Here is a 21,117-nt window from a genome sequence, read left to right as displayed (position 1 = left end):
TCACCGGGTTTTGCAAGTTGTTTCGCTTTCTATTTTCAGCCTTTGTCGAAAAAGAAATGACTCAGGGTGCAAGCGAGGTATATAAATAGGACATTAAACATTAGGCACTTCTCTTCAGGGTGTTTGTTTTTCCCCGCACATGATCTGCATTTTTTGTGATCGTGTACCAATTGTACAGTATGTCAGAATGAGTAGGAATAAAAGACTCAGTTCCTGTATGTGAAGCAGATAAAACAGAAAAAAACAAGAGAGAAGAGAAATGGGGAGAGAGATCAAAGACCGTGGCAAAGCCAGGCCCAGTATCAGAAATGAGGTTGGAAGGCTCTCCCTCCTCTCCCCATCCGGTTCTCCCCTGATCATCGACCCTGAGGAGAATAAACTCAATCCATGTTAAATTATAGATTAAGGCCCAGCTCTGGCTATGGCTTGGCAGCTGGCGGCTGCATGCTCATCGAGCTGCACTGAGTTTCATACATTTCTGCTGCTACTGTTGCCTCACCTCATCGCCTTATTAAAATCAACATCAAACATTCTCCACAGATGAATAACGGATTTCAAAAGAGACTGTATGAATATGTAAAAATTGTCTCTACACTAACCTCTCAGTGAGGCCGACACTGTTTTGTTGCTCCGTCATTGTGTTTAACTGTTGCATGACTTTAAATCTAAGCTTTAAAGTTTAAATCTAGGCTGAAAAAAGTTCCATTTAGCTGGGAATATGACAACTGAAAGTATTTTATCTGCACTCTTCGTTTTTGATTTAATTAATTATTGATTCTTTTTTATGTTTTATGGAATGATTTTATCTGCCTACGAATTGTGCTCGACAAATAAACTTGCCTTGCCTTGGCTAAGTGATAGTCTATTTTCTTACTTGATTAAATGGTTTGAAAAGTTGTTTTTTTTTCCTTTTTTTTATGTATTGTGGAATAAAGGGGACTTTAAAACTGATGCATTCTTTAGCTCTCCTTTCTTGCAGTCTGTAAATCCAAGAGGTTGATGCAATCAGAGAGAAATAGAGTCTCAGAAATGTAAATAGTATCTAATTACACATATATATAACCATTACATTATGAACACTGAGTAGCACATTAACACTGCTTATCTTGTTACAATCAACACAATCAACAATACAAGGCTCTGCATGGAACACCTGCATCCTGGCATTCACATGGATGTAACATGTGACTCTTGACACCTACCTGAATATTTTTGCTGACCATCTGCACCCACCTCACATTGTAACAGCACTCCCCTAAAGGTGCCATCTCACCCAGCTGGACAGATACAAGCCCCACAAAAACATGTAAGAGTCTGAGCTTTTCTCCTGGCCTCTGAAGTCCTTAAATACCAGTCTGATGACATCTCTGGGAAGCAAATCCATAAAGACCCTTTCCCATAACGGGACACATATGTTGATGAAGCTTCTCTGTCGGGCCACCGTTTAGCTCACTGGCATGAGCTGGCAGCCCATGTACGGAGGCTCTTGTCTTTGCCCCTTGGCAGCTGGCAGCTGGGTTTGATTCTGGCCTGTGGCCCTTTGCTGCATGTTACGCCCCCTCTCTCTGCCCTGTTTCCTGTCATGCTACTTTTGAATAAAAGCCACTAGAGCCAACAAAAGATTCCCAGTCATCCAGGTCATGGTAATCATAAGAGCTGGAGTATCCAAGAAGAAGTCCAGTTGCCTTTATTCAAGCTCTTAACAGGACACATAGATCTATTTCTAATGTTCCTGAGGCAGACGCTCCAGGACACCCTCAGCTGTTCTTTGTCCGCGTCCTGACTGGTCAGTGCTCTGCTGAATGCAAAATAGGGACCGACAAAAGACCTGACACTTGTGGAGGTCAGGGTTGAGACATTTTAGCAAGGGTAAATCTGACTTGTTGTGCCATTTTCTTTATTTGCTGGTTTCAGTGCAGCATTAAACTGTGTATATAAAAACCTCAATTTAAAAAAATGTAAAATGTAAAAAAACCAAATAAATAAAAACAGAATTATTGATTTGAAAAATCTAATGAACCCATAATTTATTCAGAATGAAACATGTATAAAACACAGGAACATGTTGCAGCTAATTAGGTTACTTTGTAACAGGTCAATAACATAAATTGGCTTGAAAAGAGCTGCTTTGAGAGGCAGAGTCTCTCGGAAGTAAAAATGGGCAGAAGTTCAGCAATCTGCAAAAACTGCATTCCTCGATGTGAAATTGTGAAGACTTTGAATGTTCCAAAATTAACGCTATATAATATCATCAAAAGATTAAGAGAATCTGGGGGCTTCTATATGTGTGTAACATGGCTATGAATCAATACTGGACACCTGTGATCTACTGGCCCTCAAACAACACTGTATTAACAAAAGGCAGGATTCTGTCCTGACACTTACTACATGGGCTCAGAAACACTTTCACAAATTGTTGCCTGTGCACACAGTTCATGATGCCGTCCAAAAAAATGCAGGTTGAATCTCTATCATGCAAACAAGAAGCCATATCAGAGCATGATCCAAATATGCTGCCCTCTTCTTTGGGTCAATACTAATTCAAAATGGACTGAGGCAAAGTGGAAATGGTTCTGTGTGCAGGTGAATATAAATTTGAAAATATTTTTTGAACTCTTGGACAATATGTTTTCCAGGCTAAAGAGGAGAGGAACCATCCAGTTTAAAAGTTTAAAAGCCTGCATCTCTGATGCCGATGGAACTGGTAAATTGCACACCTTGAAAGGCACCATCAATGCTGAAAGGTTTATACAGGTTTTAGAGCCACATATGCTTCCATCCAGATACGCCTTTTTCGGGGAAGGTCTGCTTGTTTCAGCAAGATAATACTAAACCCCATTCTGCATGTATTACAAGAGAGTTACTCTGTGCCAGAAGTGACAATACTTAGAAGACAGAGAAGAGCAGTTATCTGATAAATTAAGCAAAGCTTTGGTTAACAAGGTGCAAATGCAATTTTTGTTAAATCTGATATTATTTTCTTTCTTCTTCCTCAAAACACTCATAATGTGGATTATACTATAAATATTCAGCTTAATGCAACAGCAACAACAACAAAATAAATAAATAAAAAACACAGTGGATTAGAATAATAAAAATTTAGTGACAGAAATGACTGGACTCTGGTTTCAATTAAAAGATAATCAAAGTAGTCAAGTACAATAAACCAAAAATATCCATGGACAATGCATTGCCTTCTTCACAAATTACAATATAACAAACACACTGTGCATGTGAATCGAATTGACTTCAAGGCTCGTCTCCACCTACTCTTTACCAGTTCCTTAAAAAGGCCTTCACACATTTCAGTCAAGCCTGTCATGTCCCTGAACACAACCTTTGAGACCTGATAACTATTTGACTGAGGACACTGATTAGAAATGGTTGAACAATTATGTTATAACTGGTGGAAAAATATCTACTGACATAAAATTAAAAAAAACAAGTTGATATTTTTAAAAATAAAAGTCAAAAGGTTTTGGAGCCAGCGCTTGGAGCCATTAGTGACATTACACTTGAATGCACAATACCACCTCTTTATCCAATCCTGCATTGGGTACGGTTTTAAGGACCACCAACCCACATTGAATATATGAATTTATAGATTTGTTCTGCTTATGTATATGAATAAATGTCACAGATTTGTTTGTAAATTGTGCTTTGACCTTTTTTTATCACAATAAAATGTATAAGTTTCATAGTGAACACTGGACACTATCTTTTTTTTTTATAAAACAACAAACCATCACTTTCCATTGAATAACATGTTTTTCACAACGCTGTTTAAAACAGATTTAAAACCTTTTTAATTAAAGAAAAACACATTTTTGTCTTTTGTCATAATTTTGACAAAGTCAGAGATTGAAAATAGAAATGTTTCATCTGTTCTCAACAACAATAGTGCAATGACAGTGTAATGAGCAGCAACACGGAGCAGCATTTCCACGGCAGAACATGCATGCAAAGCAAATCTCTTTAGGCTGTTAAAGGCATCGAGCTATGCAAATTCAAACATGCAGTTTTAAAACAATACTTTTTACATATTTCATATACACAACACTGAGCAACCTTCTAAAGGGACAGTCGAGTTTCCCTTCCAACCCAGAGTGAGACAAACTCTTGGACATATTCATGCACTTTGAAGACACAGGCCAACAGAACAAAAAATGAGTCATCACTCACAACCTGAGGGTTACCCAGCAATAACAATGTCGACTGTTACAGCACATGTAAGAACATTCACAATCTGAGTGAAACAGAAATAAATACTCATTATGATTATGATTTTTTGCACATCACAGTAATCGTTGTTAAACCCTCAGCTATACAAACATCCAGGTACATCAACTTAGGTTTCACAATGAGCACTGATCCCCGCTCTGAGACACTGGGGGCCTGTCAGATATGATAGACAGATCTCAGACCAGCTTAAACGAACTGAAACAAAACAGAACTTGTTTTAACCGAACCAAACTGCTTAGTTGTGACATCATAAATCACAAACCAAAATCTTAAATTGTGCAGTTTACATTGCAGTGGCAGGCATGTCCTGCTGCAATGCAGCTGAGGTCTCAGCCAGTGTATCACAGCAGAGGAAGGGAGATATTCTGGCTATGATACACTGCTGCAGCAATGCATTTATTAATCCCAGCTATCTATGGTGAAAGGTGAAAAAAAGAAGGTAGTGTTGGAAATGATCCTCAGCCGTCTGTTACCAAAATCAATGCACCAAGCATCCTCTGGTCAAAGTAACAGCTCGAATTTTGTCTCTTTGAGTAGTTGCACATCCCTCAAACCTCTGTCACGGTGGAGCCGGCTTTTCACATAATTAATCTACCACAGTACAAGACTGTTTACTCGGCCCTTCAGTCCACCACGCTGTGATGCCACATTTCGACTTTGTTCTTCACAAAATGTATGAAATCATAATTAATCGTATTACTCTTCTGCAATTAAGGTCCTTGCAAGTTCTGATATCCAGGAAAGATGCATTTCCATCATGAAAGCAGATTAGTTAGTCTTCAGATGCACTGTTAGATAATGCGACTAGCTATTTAGTGGCTAAATCTTTTTGTCTTTTTGTTGTTTTTTGGGTGGGTGGGGGGGTTGGTTTTTGTTTGCTGTAATTATTCACTTGCTCCATAATGCAGCGCTGATTTCAGACCAGCCCTGAAATTCTTGAAGAAAAAAATCCATAAAAAAAAACTGTTTAATAGTCTCTTAACATTTTATTCAACAGTTATCTCATACATACAAATGTAGTCATTCAGAGCAACCACTCCCAGCCAAAGTTCAGGCATTTTCCAACCCATTTCCAGCCAGACGGAGCTGTGTTACAGTCAATGAATCGTCTTAGAAGTGAATGACCCATTCATGGGGCGGCTGGCCATTCTAACTGACTACGTCCGAATACTACGTTTCCATGCAAAACTTTGAATTTGCTTTCCTGGAATTTGCTTGAATTTTCAAATTGATTTACTTTCTTGGGCTTTAGAGAAAAAAAAGCTCAATTAAATCTGATTTTGAATTAAACTTACAAAAACAAACACGTGTTTGTTTCACTTCGATGAGTAAAAAAAAAAAAAAAGAATCCTGCAAGTCTAAACAAAAACATTGTAGTAAGCAATTATCATACTCCTAAAGTAATGTCAAAATCATGTGTATTACCTGTGTCATCTTTGGAGGGATGAAAAGATAACAGCACACACATACTCTCACATACTCACATACAAACAGGCTGGAAGGTTTGGGTTCAATGACCTTCACAAAATCTGCGCCTTAACACACTTATTTTTCATCAAAACATAACAAGGTATATTTCTGATATGACTTACATGCAATTCAAAGAACAAGTTGACTGTCAATCAAATACTGAAAATAATGCCGTGCAGCCAAAGATTTGTAACTGTGGTAAGACAGCCAGTCTATAACATTCAGGAACAAGATCATGCTCCATTCTACATTCATGTTGACCATTTATGTGAAATGTCACAGTGATTCCTTTATGTTTTGTAAAGGCATTCCAATGGGCTTTTGACTTTGAGACAGTCCCGTTAAAAACATTACATGAGAAAGTGGACCTCTTTGGTCTCAGCAGTCTTCTCATCTCAGAGATGAAATACTTTCAGATATACAGATACAAATAGGGAGACAGTCCTTTAAATAGAGTTTGACCAATGGGATTTTATCCCGCTCCTGAGTTAAACACAGTGATGAGGCAATCGGCTCAGCAGATGAAATCTGCATTTCATTTACCCAGTTTGAGGAGGGTAGTGCATGTGTTAGAAAGGAGTCCCATGTTAACCATTCAGTGGATCAGCCTACTAAACACCTCCCTGCTTAAGATTCTGCTTTACTTCTTTCCCGTTATGTTCTCAGCTGTCATTGCTTTATCATCACAGGACTCCTTGTTTGCTCTGCACCTTAGAGCCTTGCAGCACTCAGACTTTGACCCAAATCTTGAATTTTTAACTGACTTCCCTCTCTCTGTGCACTCCAATTGTTCAGAGGTTTCTGCATCGTTACTGGACTCAGTATTCTGACCTGGTTGGGCACTCTGACTGGACACCGAGGCTGTGCGCGTCTGCTGATAGGACAAGCAGAGTTCCTGCCACTTCTCTCGATTGGCGTCTATCCCATCCACCATTGGCTGTAGCTTTCTGTTGAGTTTCAGAAGTGCCTGGGAGAGACAGCAGGTGGATAGCTTCTAAATGTCCAAATGATGATTTTATCACTGTTTTAGGTTTTTCAAAATGAAACCTGAATGAGTAGTTTTAGTTATCAACAGTTACTACCTGATAAAGGGGTTTACAGATTCCATCGATCCATTCTAGCTGTAAGGCAGGTAGTTCATCTTTGCGATTACGGTCAAAGATGGCCTACGGAGAGACGATAACCTTCAGTCAACCAATCACCTGAACTTTCGCCATGATTATATGACACAAGCCTGGTTACACTGAAGAAGCCTGAGGAAACTATTTTCCCCTGCAGCATGCTGTTAACTCGGCATAAGAGAGAACATCTCAGTGATAATAAAACTTTCTCAAACAATTTAATATTTCTTACTTACTGCTGGAGTTAACTTAAGCTCAGACCTCTCCCTGTCACCTTGTTCAAAAAATTCACTCGTCACCAGCTCTGCAACCTGCAGACATCAGTGGAAAATCATTACTTAATTATTTTACTCATATATGATGCAACATAGGGTTTTGATATTGAAACTGCCTGGAGGGTGCCTTCACAGTATAGATTTACTTTAAGGCATACAGCAAGCAGAATTCTGCTATTATTGTGGTATTAGTCTAGTTGGGTTTTATTTTTGATATGCTGACTCCCAACTCTGCTTTGTTTAGTTTCAGAAAAAAAGTCCCCTGATCTGCAAAGAACCAAACCAATACTAAAACCTAAAACACAGAGAGAACAAAACAACAGCATTTTTCAACATAAATTACATTTCAGAAGACGCAACAAACAGAAAATTCAGCGACATTTAAAAGAGTTTTGAAGAAACATAATGAACACAAAACAGGACAATACAGAAAACACAATTGTACCAAAACACGTTTTTATGAATTCTTGTATCATTTGTTGTTTGTAATCATATTTTGTTGTTGTATTTTTGTTTTCGGCTGTGCTGTGATTTGTGGAGTCAACAGTTTGTGGGGTTTTTTTCTGCTTGTCAGTCATTACGTTTGTTTTGTGAAAAGCCATTGTACTCTGATTTCTGTTTTTTTATTGTTGTGTTTTGTGAAATATCGACGTGTTTTTTCTTTCGTTTTTGTCTGTTTACTTGTTTTTCGCTTTTTTGCCTGATGTTGCTGTGTTTGGCTCGCATGTGCATAGAGGATAAACAGGACGAGCACCTAAGCCTGTTTAAGCTTTGCAAAAAAGCCAAACACATCTCCATGTCCGATTAAAAGTAAGTAGATTAGTGAGTGGAGTGGATTAGCCAGCTAACTGGACTTTACTGGGAGATTTCCCAGCAAACCAAACTTAGCTGAAGTTTTTTAGAACGCTTTGGAGGCTTACACCCTTCTCATAGTAGAAAGCATCCATCCATCCATTTTCTATACCCGCTTAATCCAATTCAGGGGGGCTGGAGCCCATACCAGCTGCCATCGGTCAAGGGCCAAGGTATATTCTAGATGGGTCACCAGTCCATCACAGAGACACACAGAGACAGACAACCATGCACACTCACACTCACTCCCAGGATCAATTTAAAATCACCAATTAACATAACATGTATGTTTTGGGATGGTAGGAGGAAGCCGAAGTACCTAGAGAGAACAAACTCATGCACAGGAAGAACAGGCAACTGGAAGGTGGCTAGACTTATCAAGACTGACTCAAACCTGTTTGGATATCTTCCAGGGACGAGTGACAGCTCCCAGATCACATGAGGTCATCAGCATAGACCTGTTGATGATATTAAAGCTGGTTTCAACCACCTATGTGCTCATCACAGTTAAACTGATTTTGCATTATTAAGCACAAGCTTAAAAACCTGAGAACTTCTCTTTGCCCTTCATCTGTCCAGCTGAATTCTCCAGACAGAACATACTCAAAGAATTTGGTTCTGCGCCTTTTCAGTTCAAAGAGACAGTCAAACATAAAACAAAACACAAAATGTTCGGAAGTATAGGAAAACACCCCAAGACCATTTTCTTTAAACACATGGGCTCTTGGTAACAAGAAAAGAGAAGAAAGTTAACTCTACCAATAACTTACAAGAATGTATTCAACAATCTGTATAAGGAAAACTTGTGTTTTACCAGTCATAAACTGAAAGGACCACTCACTCAAAGTGCAAAGTAAGGTCTGTGGAGAGAATGGCCTGTTTCAATAGTTGCATCATGTTGCTATACTCTTTAGAGCTGAGGTTTGCAAAGATATTGTGGCCCTGCAAAAGAAAACACAACAGTATACTGAATAAGTACCAACACAAAAGCAGGTAAAGATTGGTAAAAGAAGCTAAAATGTCCCCTTAGTCCAGTGGATTGGTAAAGTCATCGGTCACTGTCAAATGAAGGCGCCATTAGCAATTTTAATTAGCAATGTGTATGGACTTTCTCTGACCTCTTTTAAAAGAAATCAATGCAGAACACTGCTAGTGATCAAACCGATCCACACCTGAAACAAAGCACCCCTCCCCCCGATGAAACTAGTGGTTACTGGTGTTGGCTCTCAGCAATTTGTGCACAGCATCATCCCATAGCTGAAATTGCACATCAGCTGCTCTCTGCTATCCCAGAGGCTGCATTTTCAAAAAGGCGAGTAGAGACGAAGTGAAAGACAATAAGTGCTGTTGTTGTTTTTTATTTCATTTTCTTTATTTATTTTTTTATAGCTAATGTAGATTATCCCTCTACAAATGGTCATAGTTAAAAATGGTTTAATATTTTAAATTAAATATGCCTTCAAATCCAACTGTGGCCAATTATCAAATCTGTCCAGCAGAGGGAGCCCCAGATGCTCCAGCCTCCACCAGCTGTAAATTCTCTTTCAGTTTGTTGAGTTGTCCACATTTTCAACTGAAAACCATGCAGTAACTCTCATGCAGATCAATGACCCACATCATCTTCACCAATAAGAGCCCCTGAATCTTTTTCATGTTTAGCACATGTTTTTAAACGAATATTTAAAGGTATCCAGTTCTGCAGAAATGTGCCTCAGTAGCCTTACACAAAAGAGATGATGTCTCTTTTGTCCTGTTATTTCTGATTAATGCACAACTATGTGCAATTCTTAACTCAACTCACTTCCAAATGAATACAATAATCTCTATTTTTTGCTGATGACACGATGATGATTTTTATGCGACCTAGGCTCCAGTCCAGTCTCTAACTCATCATCAGTCTGTCTCTAATTCTTTGCACAAAACGCTTCTCAATCACAATGTAGTTTTAAATGCACATTAGACCAGGTACAGTCTTCTCCTCCTTGACCAGCGGCTCAGACTATCCTGACATCAAAAGTTTGATTCGATTTCTGTTCATGGTTCACAGTGAGCATCTGGTCTAAATATCTAAACTCAAACTATGCTTCTAATATTGAGTGAAAGAATGTCTGTCCTTATCCAATAATGACACCATTGTGTCAGCCTTTATATCAACCTAATCTCATGACAGAACATGAAATAACGATATTGGTCCTCGTGAAAAAAACATGCTTCCTACAATGATCATGGTTAAGTTTTGATTTGTCAACCCATCAATATTCTGTGTCCTCATACGTATTCTAACATGACTATGTCCACCTTTTCATACCCTATTGGTGTTCATAACTAGGAAGATGGGGATGGTGGAAGCAGCCAATCCACTGACCTTCATGCAGAGGGATTATTTATTTATTTATTTTACTGTTTTCTCACCCGCAAATGTTTAGGAGTTGAGAGTACAAGGTTGGGTCTATATGTAACATGGTTTGGCATTTCTAAAGATCCGCATGCTTACATTTGATACATTTCATGGGTCACAGTTTCCGTCATGTCCCATGAATGCTACCTGACACCAAACAACAGCCCAGGTAAATACTGTTTTCTAAAATTTTACAGCCATGGATTTTGGTGCTAGTTTTAGACTAAAATCACTTGCATATTTTCTGTTGAGACTGGGCTGCTCATGTCTGTCCTATGCAGAGATATTTTGTGGTGTTTTGCTGTTCCATCCCTCCAGCTGTTAAACAGGATATGTCATAAGTTTCATACTCATCATATTCTCTTTATATCAAAACAGTTGTATAGGCAGTCAAGAAGAAATAAGCATCTCATAATATTAGTTCATAAAGTGCTACTTTTGAATCTTTCAAACTAAGTCACGTGTGTTTTCTCAATGAAGTTTAGGAACTACAGTACACGATCCAGTAGCTGCTTATACATATTCTCTTATTATGTTAGCAGGTTTGAGGTACTAAGCACCTTATGAATGTAATGAATAACAAACTGCCCTCACACTGAAGCCCTACATCATTCTTGTTAGATGTAAAGCCTCAGTTTTTTCTGGGAGAATTGATCCATATTTAATGTTACATATCATGACTATAAAGGGCCCATTTTAATTGACTGTTAACTATCATTGTATTGGTTTGAACTATTTTTTTGTGGTGGTTCCATCTGCCAGTTGTGTTCCTGTGAGTGAACCATGTTATCGTGTCTCTTATTTTTTTGAATGATTCAATTAGACTGCCTGATTAATTAAAAAATACATTACATCAAAATTGCTAACATCTAAGAGAGGGCACATGTTAGGGAAGAAAGCTTTTCAAAAATCCCTAAAAGCTACAGCAGACACCCTGCTACACTTAAGATATTCTGTTTTATTTTTCCTTAGTAACTGGTTACATTAACATTCAAATGTCTGAAATACGTAATTGCAAGTTTGTTTAATTTCAAACCTTTTACTTGAGCATTCCAAATACATCAATAAATACTGTTCTGACCTCACTCTGTAGGATCATGACAGCATGGTTGAAGTGATGATGCTCCAGGGTTGCTGAGGTTCCATACAGCAGAGCCAGAGCAGAGCCGGTCCTGCAGTGATAACAGAGCAGTGAGTCTTTCTGGTACCAGCAGGACACCTGTCCATTATTACCCACGTCTTGCTGTGACTTACTTAGCTTGAAATGCGTTGTTTGTGCCTCGGTGGTCTAAGTCGTGGCACAAGCAGCCGACCATCAGTGCAAGTGTCTCAGCATCTGACAGAACATCCTGGAAATTGGCTGTCTGTACAAGGCAAAGCTAATGGTCAACAATCCATAGGATAAGATATGGGATACGATAGGATAGGATAGCTTTCTGCATACATAGTTAAACACTCATAATTAAAGCTTGTGATGATTGTTTGCAAAAAAATACTGTAACAATATAATTTTCCTTTGGGAAAAATAAATTTCCATTCTCTTCATTGCTTTACCCCAAACAGTACTTTGATGTTTTTAGGGCTGTTTTGTTTATTGGCTGCTTGTTGATTAGTTTAATTTGAATTCCACCAAGAATTCCACCTCATGGCAAGCTTAAAAACAACCACAAAAGCTTGTTGTCTTTGTTGTAAGCGTCATTTTGAATGCTGTCTGATTTGCTTTTGCTGTCAAGGTAATTTGTTCGCTCAAAGTGCAAGCGAGCACCCAGGCAAAGAGAAGGCACAGACATGTAACATGTTACAGAGGATTGATATACATACTAGAAAACTGGTTTGCACTTTCTACAGATGAATACAAGTGCTGTGTTAAAGTCTTGAACCACTCCTTATTTTTCATATTGCAAGGAAAGCAGCAAAAAAAGTATCGATATTTATTGTAACACGTGCAAATGTAAAACAAAATGCAGTATATGACTGAGATATGACATGTTTTCAGCTAGAAGATCTTTATGAATTACCTTGTTGATGCAAAATACTATTTAATAACATATGTCAAATTGTGTGGTCTTTAGTCTTTGTTGTAGATGAAATTAAATAAATAGGAGCAAATTATGTGTCCTTGCAACAGGTTGCTAGTAACGAAGTGCCAAAAGAAACACTTTTAGATTGGCTCTTTTCTGGTCTGTTATGTGTAGACACAATGCTGATTCAATCCTTGAGTTTCCTTTTTTATGTTTGAATGAGTCATAGGTCCGTGTTACGTGACTTTAAAAAAGAAAAACAGAACAAAACTATACGATAAAACAACATATTCCTCTGAAAAAGGTCGGGTACAAGCTCTAGACTGGAAATGGCTGAAAAATCAGCCAAAGTTAAACTTTTTGAAAACACGAGAATTCCTGGAGAACTTTTGCCCAAAAGAAAGTTTAGGGTGAGGTGTGGGTTAAGACCTTTGCAGAGCAGATTGTGCATAGGTTAAGAGAGTAAAAAAATGTTCTACTTTGTAAAAGAAATTATATAAGTTTAAAAATGTCTTCCACATATTACATAAGTTTATTTCCCATTATTTTATTTCCAATTATCTACAATTCAAAATGACCAGAAATAAAAAAGAAGCTCAAGGCTTTATTCATTTAGCGATGATCAATCACCCTCGTAAACATTTATCTAAGAACAGGGTGCACGTTTCTTAGGATCCACTAATATCTGCATGGCATCCTTTCGACAAATGTTTTAATTTTTTAATTGTTTCATAGTTACTTGTATGCTTTTTGTAGAGCAGATCATCCTCTACTCACATAATTATTTTACAGAAACAGAATTTTTGCCTGCCGATATAAAAATTTGTTTGACTCTGCTTTGACCATTACTTTTATAAATAAAAAATAAATAAATAAATCTGACTTCACTTGAGCTATCTTGAAACTTACTGTGATCATGACGAACATGCACTGTGACACATTGAAAGCATGCCTCCAGTTATGATACGCCACAGTTCGATAGTTTTTCCTCACAGTCAGAAGCCAGCGGCACAAAACCTGAGGAGACACAAGCACAGGTGGCACACATATGAACACATATGCAAAACTGACAAAGACGCATCTTATAGGACGTCTTCGAGCGTTTCACCTCATAGTCAATTTTAAACTTTTGCACAACACCAAGTTCCAGAAACATCCGGAGTGATGCTGTGATCATGGCGTCATTGTCCAAAGAGAAGTCATTGAAGTGGAACTCATCTATGCCCAGCTCGCTGCTCAGGGGGATCTTGGCAGCCTTTGGGGAGGAGACGACAGAGCTTTCAATCACTCAGCGCCAAGGAAAGACGGCAGAATGGTAATCAGCACTCAAAGTACTAATTATATGTCACCCCTTAACCACTGACAAATTTGATAGATTGATTATATTCAAGTTAGCACATTACCTTGAGTCTGTCAACTTCTACTTTGGAGCAGGTGGCATGATAAGACAACATCTGAAAAAGCAGAAATCATGCAAGCTAGTGAGATGTAGAGGACTGATTCTGGTGCTGATGCAAAGCTACAAGGCTATGGCCTTAATTAGGATCAGAATCAAATATCATTTTAATACCAGTTTGTTGCATTGCAACCTTGTAATGCAGAAAATACGAAAAAATAAATAAATGAATCCAATCTGCCAGGTAATTAAAGAAACAACAAAGATTATGTGACAGAAATAACAGGGTGTGTGTTGTCTTTGATGAGAGGTGAGCAGACTGGCACATGTATTATGAATTATTGAAAGCAGCTGAAATATTTATTTGTAGAGAAGCAGAATCGTGTTTTCTGAGGATAATGTGGCTGCTCAGGTTAGATAACGGGCAGTGGAGCAGAACACAGTGGAAGAAGCTAATGAATGTGAGGAGCCGCTGTAAAGATTAGCATTAATTACTGACACAACATTCATCTCATACATACGCTTTGAACAGATTTCTATACTTCTTATAAAAAAACTTTTTCATATAGCTTTTGTCGGGGATTTGAGTGTCAATGTTATCACATCAAACATCATTATCATACTGTTGATATAAAGAGAACGGTAGGATCTGATAATTGGTAAAAGATGGAAAATTCATGCTTGAAATTTTATACACTCCACAGTAATGATGTGGCAGGTGAAATAGAATTAGGATTAATTTGCTTACATCCAGTGCTACTGACTGTTTGGCCCATGTCTTCTTAACTTGGTTGTACATCATGGTATTGTTGATCCCAAGCCCACAGAAGATCACAAAAGCCTGTACTCAAAGAAGAAGACTGTAACATTTAGTAAATCATCTGTGACACTACACACGCAAACTTTTATCAGAACCTCAAGCAGCTGACCTCAAACAGTCTCTGATCTGCATCACTGAACGTCTTCCTGTCAAGGCGATTCAGAATTTGTGCCACACCTGAAGAAAACGCACATAAATCTTTGATGGCTGCACGAAAACTGCCCTCTGATAAAATAAAATGGGCAATTTCTGGCAGACCTACCAATTATTTGATGAGTTCGATTCCAGATGGGAACACACAAGACTGATCTGATGTGAAAGCCTGAGGCCTGATCTGCCTTTAAATACAGAATCAGACAGTTGGGGTGTTGGGCAATAATTATTTATGCATCTGGGTCATTTTTAAAAGCGTCAATTAAGTTCTCAAAGTTCTGTTAAATAAAGCACTGGGTCCACACCTCAGCATCAAAGCGTGGGTCCTGACACACATCACTGATGTTAACAGGCAGTCCTGTGGAAGCCACCAGCTCAGCAATGCTGTTATTGATCAGCCAGTCAGAGCAGGATAACTTCTCCATGCTGATGTGGCCAATAACACAAAGGGAAAATAATTTTCAGTTAATACTGGAAATATGAATAGTAGATGAATTACTGTAATATTCTTGCTCGATTCCCTTAGCCAATTGTGAACTTGTGTGATGCTCGTCACATCCATATGTATCCATTAACTGTATGGTTTGTGTTTATGTGCAGCATCCTAAAAGGCTCTCTTACCTAATGTCTCGGTCCATGTTGCACAAGGGAGACATGAGCTCAAACGTCTTGGAGAACTTCACTACCTGTGGAAAAGTCATGCATCAACACAACCTACATCTGTATGTAACAACAATGAAGTGTTTTGCACAAAATGCTGTAGGGTTTAAATAAACCTGGACTGCCTTCATCGCACACAGCTGGTAAGTTTTCAAAATTCATTAGCAACAACATAAAAGGTCTCACAGGTGAGTCTATGTCCTCCAGAAGAAGCACAGAGCAGCGTTCACACTGCAGCAGTGTTAGCGCTCGCTGCATGATCTTCCTGACAATCTTCTCCAGGTCGGTCTGCTCTTCAAACAGGTCATTAACCACCTCTAACAAAGCCTGTGTTATACAAACACAAGATTTGTTTTATGTGTATAACATTGTGTTAATATTGTCATGTTAAAGGCTACTTCAGGGGCCGTGGCAATGTGACCTCCCTGAGTTTAAACTTAAACTGACTAGAAATAGCTGGTATCTCGACTCCTCTTTAGAGGAAAGGAGCCATCCAATGGGACAACATTCCTCTCCCAAAGGTCCAGCAACTGGCCCAGATGTTTACAGACTGTTATTAAAAGAAGAGAGGATGCTACACAGTTGTAAACATGGAACTGCGCCAACATATTTTAAACACATTACAGCCATAAATCCAAGATAAGCTAATGCTTTGGATGAAATAGTAAAATGTCTCACTTTCAACTTTCAACAATTTTCCATGTTCAATTGTGAACAAAATATTGGTTCATAAGATTCAATATATTCTGTTTCGATTTACATATTACCAAGTTTGCCCACTTTTTGTAAATGGAGTTGTTTGTACTTCTTATAAAAATTTAAATAATCTTAAACGCTCTTACAAAGATGAAGCATCTTTTCAAAAGGAACACTTAAGAACCTCTCACCCTACTCCTTTCATACTCCTTGCGAGACTCTGAAAACAGCTTGGCATTGGAAATCGATATTCCACAGAAGGGCAGGTACATCTGCAGCACCTGATTTAAAGCACAAAAAAAAAAGTGGTGAAAGCCGTTTATAAACCATCCTTAAACAATAGCTATTTCTATGCTAAATTAAAGGGCATCAAAGAGAAACAGAGAATGTGGTGGTGCAGATAGAAAGTCATGATTGAGTCAGCCACTTCTCAGCACAACTTTCTCTTGGATAGATTTCCTGTTAATGAAGTATTGATTTAGGGAAAGAGACCTAGAGAGACATCAGAGGACTTAAAATGTCTAGATAAACCGGCAGATGAAGTTTTTTTCTTAACTTTCACTTTGTTGCAGGAAGTTGCTTTATTTTTCCTTAACTTTAGCAACATGTTATTTTGTCTGTCAAATCCAAACATTATATTTAAAAAAAAAGCTTAAATGACTAGAAACGTATTTTTCTGAAGTTAAAGTGAGAGTGAGAGAAGTTCACAATGCATTCAGATTTACAGAAATTTACTCTGCCACCTTGTGGACAAACCTTGTATTTGCTACTCAATGCAATGGACTGCTGGAAAAGTATCCAATCTATAAACATGTAAGAATCTGCTCAATTATCTGCTTTTATTTATGGATTTCATTTCTTTAAAATTCATTAAGCATAATGAGACACGGGATCAGTTTTTCGTTGCCTGATTTCTCATCTGATCAAGAAGCCAACATTTTTCAAATCTGCAAAATGCACAGTGTATATCATCAACAAACAGAAGGATTGAAATAGCATTTGTAAGCTGTGGAACTGCAAATGAAGCTATAATTCATGCACATTCAAGAGACCCATTTCATTTTGATGGCTCAGGGAGCAACCGATGGTGCATTAACTCAAACCATGTTTCCTAAGCGTGTGTTTATATATTCACAGCTACACATATTCAATGCGCTCTGCTCGAGTAAAAGCTTGACCTCTTCTCTTAATTTTTCTGGTATTTTTCTTCAAAGGGAACACATTGCTCCTCTCCACAGCCATTAAGAAGATTCAGAGTGCAAACATCTCAGTTGCATGGATCAGGCAACTCTGCAATAACTGTTACTGCTTGTGTGTGGCTGTGCGTGCGTATGTGTGCGTGTGTGTGCGTGTGTGTGTTTGGGGGGGGGGGTAATGCTCCAATCCAATTTTAACACCCTCTCTAAAATATAGCCAATAGCACAAACTACAACAGTAAGAATGATAATGAGTGTATATTTCAGCACAATAGAGCTTCACCTTCTCATCATCCTCAGAAAAAGGGGTGCCCATCGGATTTTTGTTAATTGCTTGCACAACACCAATGACTTCCCCATCACTGTTACAGATGGCCATGCAGAGGATGGTCTGAGTCTTGTAGCCGGTTAACTTGTCTATTTCATCACTGAAGCGGTGGTCCTGGAATTGTTGTCATATAAACAGATGTTAGACATCATCCATTTAATCCCACATTTAACACAAATACGTCATTCACTGGCAGTACAGGTGACCTCCTCGCCTGAGCCACGTCTCTTCAACATTTGGGTTTTGCACATACAGTAAAGTACCACCGATGGAGTTGTTACAGAATGCTGTACATAAGCTGCAGCTTCTTGGCTATTTCAATTCGCAGTTCTGCAAGAGCCAGTATTTTTCACTGTCCTCTATGCAGGGAAACTGTAATACCCTTCGCTGTTACATATCTATACTGTTGCGGTAATAGTCCGCAGGGGTATCCATATCATCATGTTGCCTCAGCCACCCCAGCAGCCCAGGGCCATGAGATAATGATGTGGTGCGCAAGACACGATCTGGCCAGTGGGAAGCTCAAATAATTGTATCGCTTGCTTTCCTGCCTTTCACGGTGGCTTATGGGTTAATCTTATTTGTTTTCTTTCTTTTTTTATAGCACAATTGACGTGTCTCAAATGCACTAAAGTTTTTAGCTTTGATGACTAACCACCGTCGTTCGGCGTTAAATTAACTTACTGGTTATTCATTCTTTTTGGGGTTTTTTAAGCCCTGGATACATTTAATGTGGAAATGTGCCTGTACAACTCCAATCTGAAAGGCGTTGTTTAAGTTATTATTTAAGTTTATAATTATAATTCAAATCTCAAATTACCAAAACTAAGCGAGTTATCTTTTGCAAACGTATGAAAATGTTAACCCTTTACCTCATATGCGTTTGAGATGTTTACAGTCTCTCCATGCTCTGCCACATAGCCAATTATACCTTTACCCCATGGCACTTGAACTTCATTGGAGTTCAGAGTGCTGGATGATGGTCTGACTGTGGTGCCTGAGTGCACATCAAAGAACTTGGACACCAGTGTCCTCTTGTTAGCAGGTCCCTCAACGAGGAAGAGCGAGCACCTGTCTGCATCCACGAGGATGCACACATTGATCAGGATCTTATAACTCAGGTTGGTCAGGTCTAGATCATTGGAGATATCCTTTACCAACTCTAAGAAAAACTCCCTCTCGTTGGTTTCTCTAAGTCTGTATTTGTAGTCGATGGCGCTGGACGCATACTGAGGCACGTTGACTCTAGATTCCAGCAGAGCGCTCAGGATGTGCGCGGTAGTCGGAGGCAGCGAGCTGGCTTTACGCAGGAGCGCACGACGCCTCATGCTTGACTGGGACTCGTGTTCGCTCAAGCTCACATGCTCGTCGTATGTGCGGTGCGCAGTGGTGGCTTTGGAGCGGGCGAAGTTCCGCCGCAGCTCCATGTGAGACGATCTACGCCGGAGCCCGTCGGCGCTGGTCGGCCAGAGCGGGTCCATGGCAGCGCCCCGCTTCTCTTCGGCTGTGGACACTTTCGACGGCTGATGCTCCTTCATCCACCTGCTTACCTGATCACATTTCGCTCTCCGAACGAGATACTCCTCGAATAAATCCGGGTGACAGTCCAAAAACGCTTCAACATCCGAGAAGTCAAATGCAGTCATGGTGAAAGCTGATGTGAGAGCCAAATAGACGCTCAAATGCAATAGAGCAAGAGTTAGAGGCGAGTAGATGACGAGGTGAGGCTGCTACAACCGAGCTTCTCGGGAAAGTGATGTCCTCAAAACATTTTTTCATCCCTTCCCAGTCTTTGTCAGTCCATTGTAAACTCTCCCCTAAATTACTGGGAGCAGAAATGCTCCGACTGATTCACTTTACTTTAAACCGAATTGATGACGAATGTGAGACGAACTACAACTGTCAGTCAAACGGAAGGCTGAGCTGTGTCTCTGAAGGATTTCTGTGGAATTTTATGCAGAGTTGTGGAAAAACGCGGCGCCTATATATATTCCTACCAGAAACTGAAAAAAAAGATAACAAACAAAAAAAAAAAGAAAAACTGCAAGGCAGGCTTATCACTCGCTCTTTTTATTCTGTGCTATCGGGGACACTTGGTGCAGGACTTGTATTAAAAAGTGTCGATGTGAAGTGTCATTTATTCCACATTTAAAACGTGCAGGCAGAAGCAGTTTTTTAAATATGCAGTCACGAGACTGATTAAAAAGGACAACTTAAGCTCAATGTTCAAGACAGACAGACAGACAGATAGATAGATAGATAGATAGATAGACAGATAGATAGATAGATAGATAGATAGATAGATAGATAGATAGATAGATAGATAGATAGATAGATAGATAGATAGATAGATAGATAGATAGATAGATAGATAGATAGATAGATAGATAGATAGATAGATAGATAGATAGATAGATAGATAGATAGATAGATAGATAGATAGATAGATAGATAGATAGATAGATAGATAGATAGATAGATAGATAGATAGATAGATAGATAGATGAGGTGGGTTGAATGAGTATAAAAGCAACTGTGACCATCTCATCTTTTCTTATGAACAGCTCTGAATAACTCAAGGGCACTTGGCTCCCATCTCACAAAATGTGACTGAATAGATGGAGAAAGAACACAAAAATCCTCAAAGAAAATTCTTTGCCACAATGATGCATTCAGCTGGAGAAACATCCCTGTCACATATGTGATTTGCCTCAAAATATTTATTTTAAAAGGTTCTGCAGAGACAAAACACATTTTTGTGTAATACCTTGAAGCCAAACTCGCACTCATACAAACACCCACACACTCCCTCTTCCACTCCGGTTCTGAAATTGTGACTTTCAATCTTTGGAAACATGAAATTTTAAGAAATATTCACTGGAACTATGTGCTTTTCAGAGCACGCTTATGAGTTCCGCATCATGCCTGTTCATGAACCTCTTCAGGAAGCTTGTAGTCCACCAGTGGAGACAAGGATGGATTGCCAACTGGGTCAGCTGGGTCCCCTGACCATAAGAGGATGGATGGTAGAAAAGTCACAAATGAAACAGGCTCTGACAAAGTCTCTAAACTATCGCTACAATCTTTCTTCTACCAGAAACAAATGGATTTTCTCGTCCAAACTGCATTTAACATTGCACAGAGAAGTGAACTAATTTCTCACAGAGTTTCAGTGGTTATTTGGATATGAAGGACCGGTAAGAGGTAGCCAATACTTTAAGTTGAATTTCTCTTGGTGTGATGAATCCTGCAGGGGTTAACCACCAGCTTGAACCTGCACAATAACTAAATATTAGGGAAATCACTGCAGGCTGTGGCGCATTTGCAATGCAGTAGCAGGAAATGTAATCCGTAGAGCAGCGTCTCTGCTGGGGCAGAACAGAGTAATTGGTTAGTGGACTTAGCTTTGACTGCTTGATAGGACTTGGGCGTTTTGCTGAGATTTTGGACAAGGTCTCTTGAGAATCCCAATTAAAAAGCAGAATGCAA

The 21,117-nt window shown here is 39.0% G+C and overlaps 1 protein-coding gene across 1 annotated transcript; it reads right to left on the bottom strand.

The window, feature by feature from the left end:
- Window positions 1-5,552: 5,552 nt before the first annotated feature.
- Window positions 5,553-19,279, bottom strand: pde11al (phosphodiesterase 11a, like). The gene is made up of 20 exons (XM_072393292.1): window positions 18,501-19,279; window positions 17,584-17,742; window positions 16,296-16,385; window positions 15,595-15,735; window positions 15,370-15,434; window positions 15,054-15,174; window positions 14,858-14,933; window positions 14,705-14,772; window positions 14,524-14,616; window positions 13,783-13,833; window positions 13,488-13,634; window positions 13,289-13,396; window positions 11,613-11,722; window positions 11,440-11,530; window positions 8,802-8,902; window positions 8,507-8,584; window positions 8,355-8,418; window positions 7,070-7,144; window positions 6,795-6,878; window positions 5,553-6,679 (listed from the first exon to the last, which is right to left on the bottom strand). Exons 1-20 carry the CDS (start codon window positions 19,272-19,274, stop codon window positions 6,353-6,355), a joined length of 2,823 nt encoding a protein of 940 aa, XP_072249393.1. The 5' UTR covers window positions 19,275-19,279; the 3' UTR covers window positions 5,553-6,352.
- Between the last annotated feature and the right edge of the window lie 1,838 nt (window positions 19,280-21,117).

This window comes from Leuresthes tenuis, unplaced genomic scaffold (assembly GCF_036924035.1).
Source record: "Leuresthes tenuis unplaced genomic scaffold, fLeuTen1.0.hap1 SCAF_10, whole genome shotgun sequence".
In the NCBI taxonomy this organism is placed as follows: domain Eukaryota; kingdom Metazoa; phylum Chordata; class Actinopteri; order Atheriniformes; family Atherinopsidae; genus Leuresthes; species Leuresthes tenuis.
This window is presented reverse-complemented; position numbering and strand designations above follow the sequence as displayed.

Excerpts from the sequence above, each read along its gene's own strand:
- pde11al (XM_072393292.1), bottom strand. The coding sequence starts at position 19,274 with ATGACTGCATTTGACTTCTCGGATGTTGAAGCGTTTTTGGACTGTCAC. Across the intron at positions 13,834-14,523 it reads AACAGTCAGTAGCACTGGAT|ATGTTGTCTTATCATGCCAC; the intron begins GTAAGCAAATTA and ends CTGCTTTTTCAG. Across the intron at positions 8,419-8,506 it reads GGGCAAAGAGAAGTTCTCAG|GTCTATGCTGATGACCTCAT; the intron begins GTTTTTAAGCTT and ends TATCATCAACAG.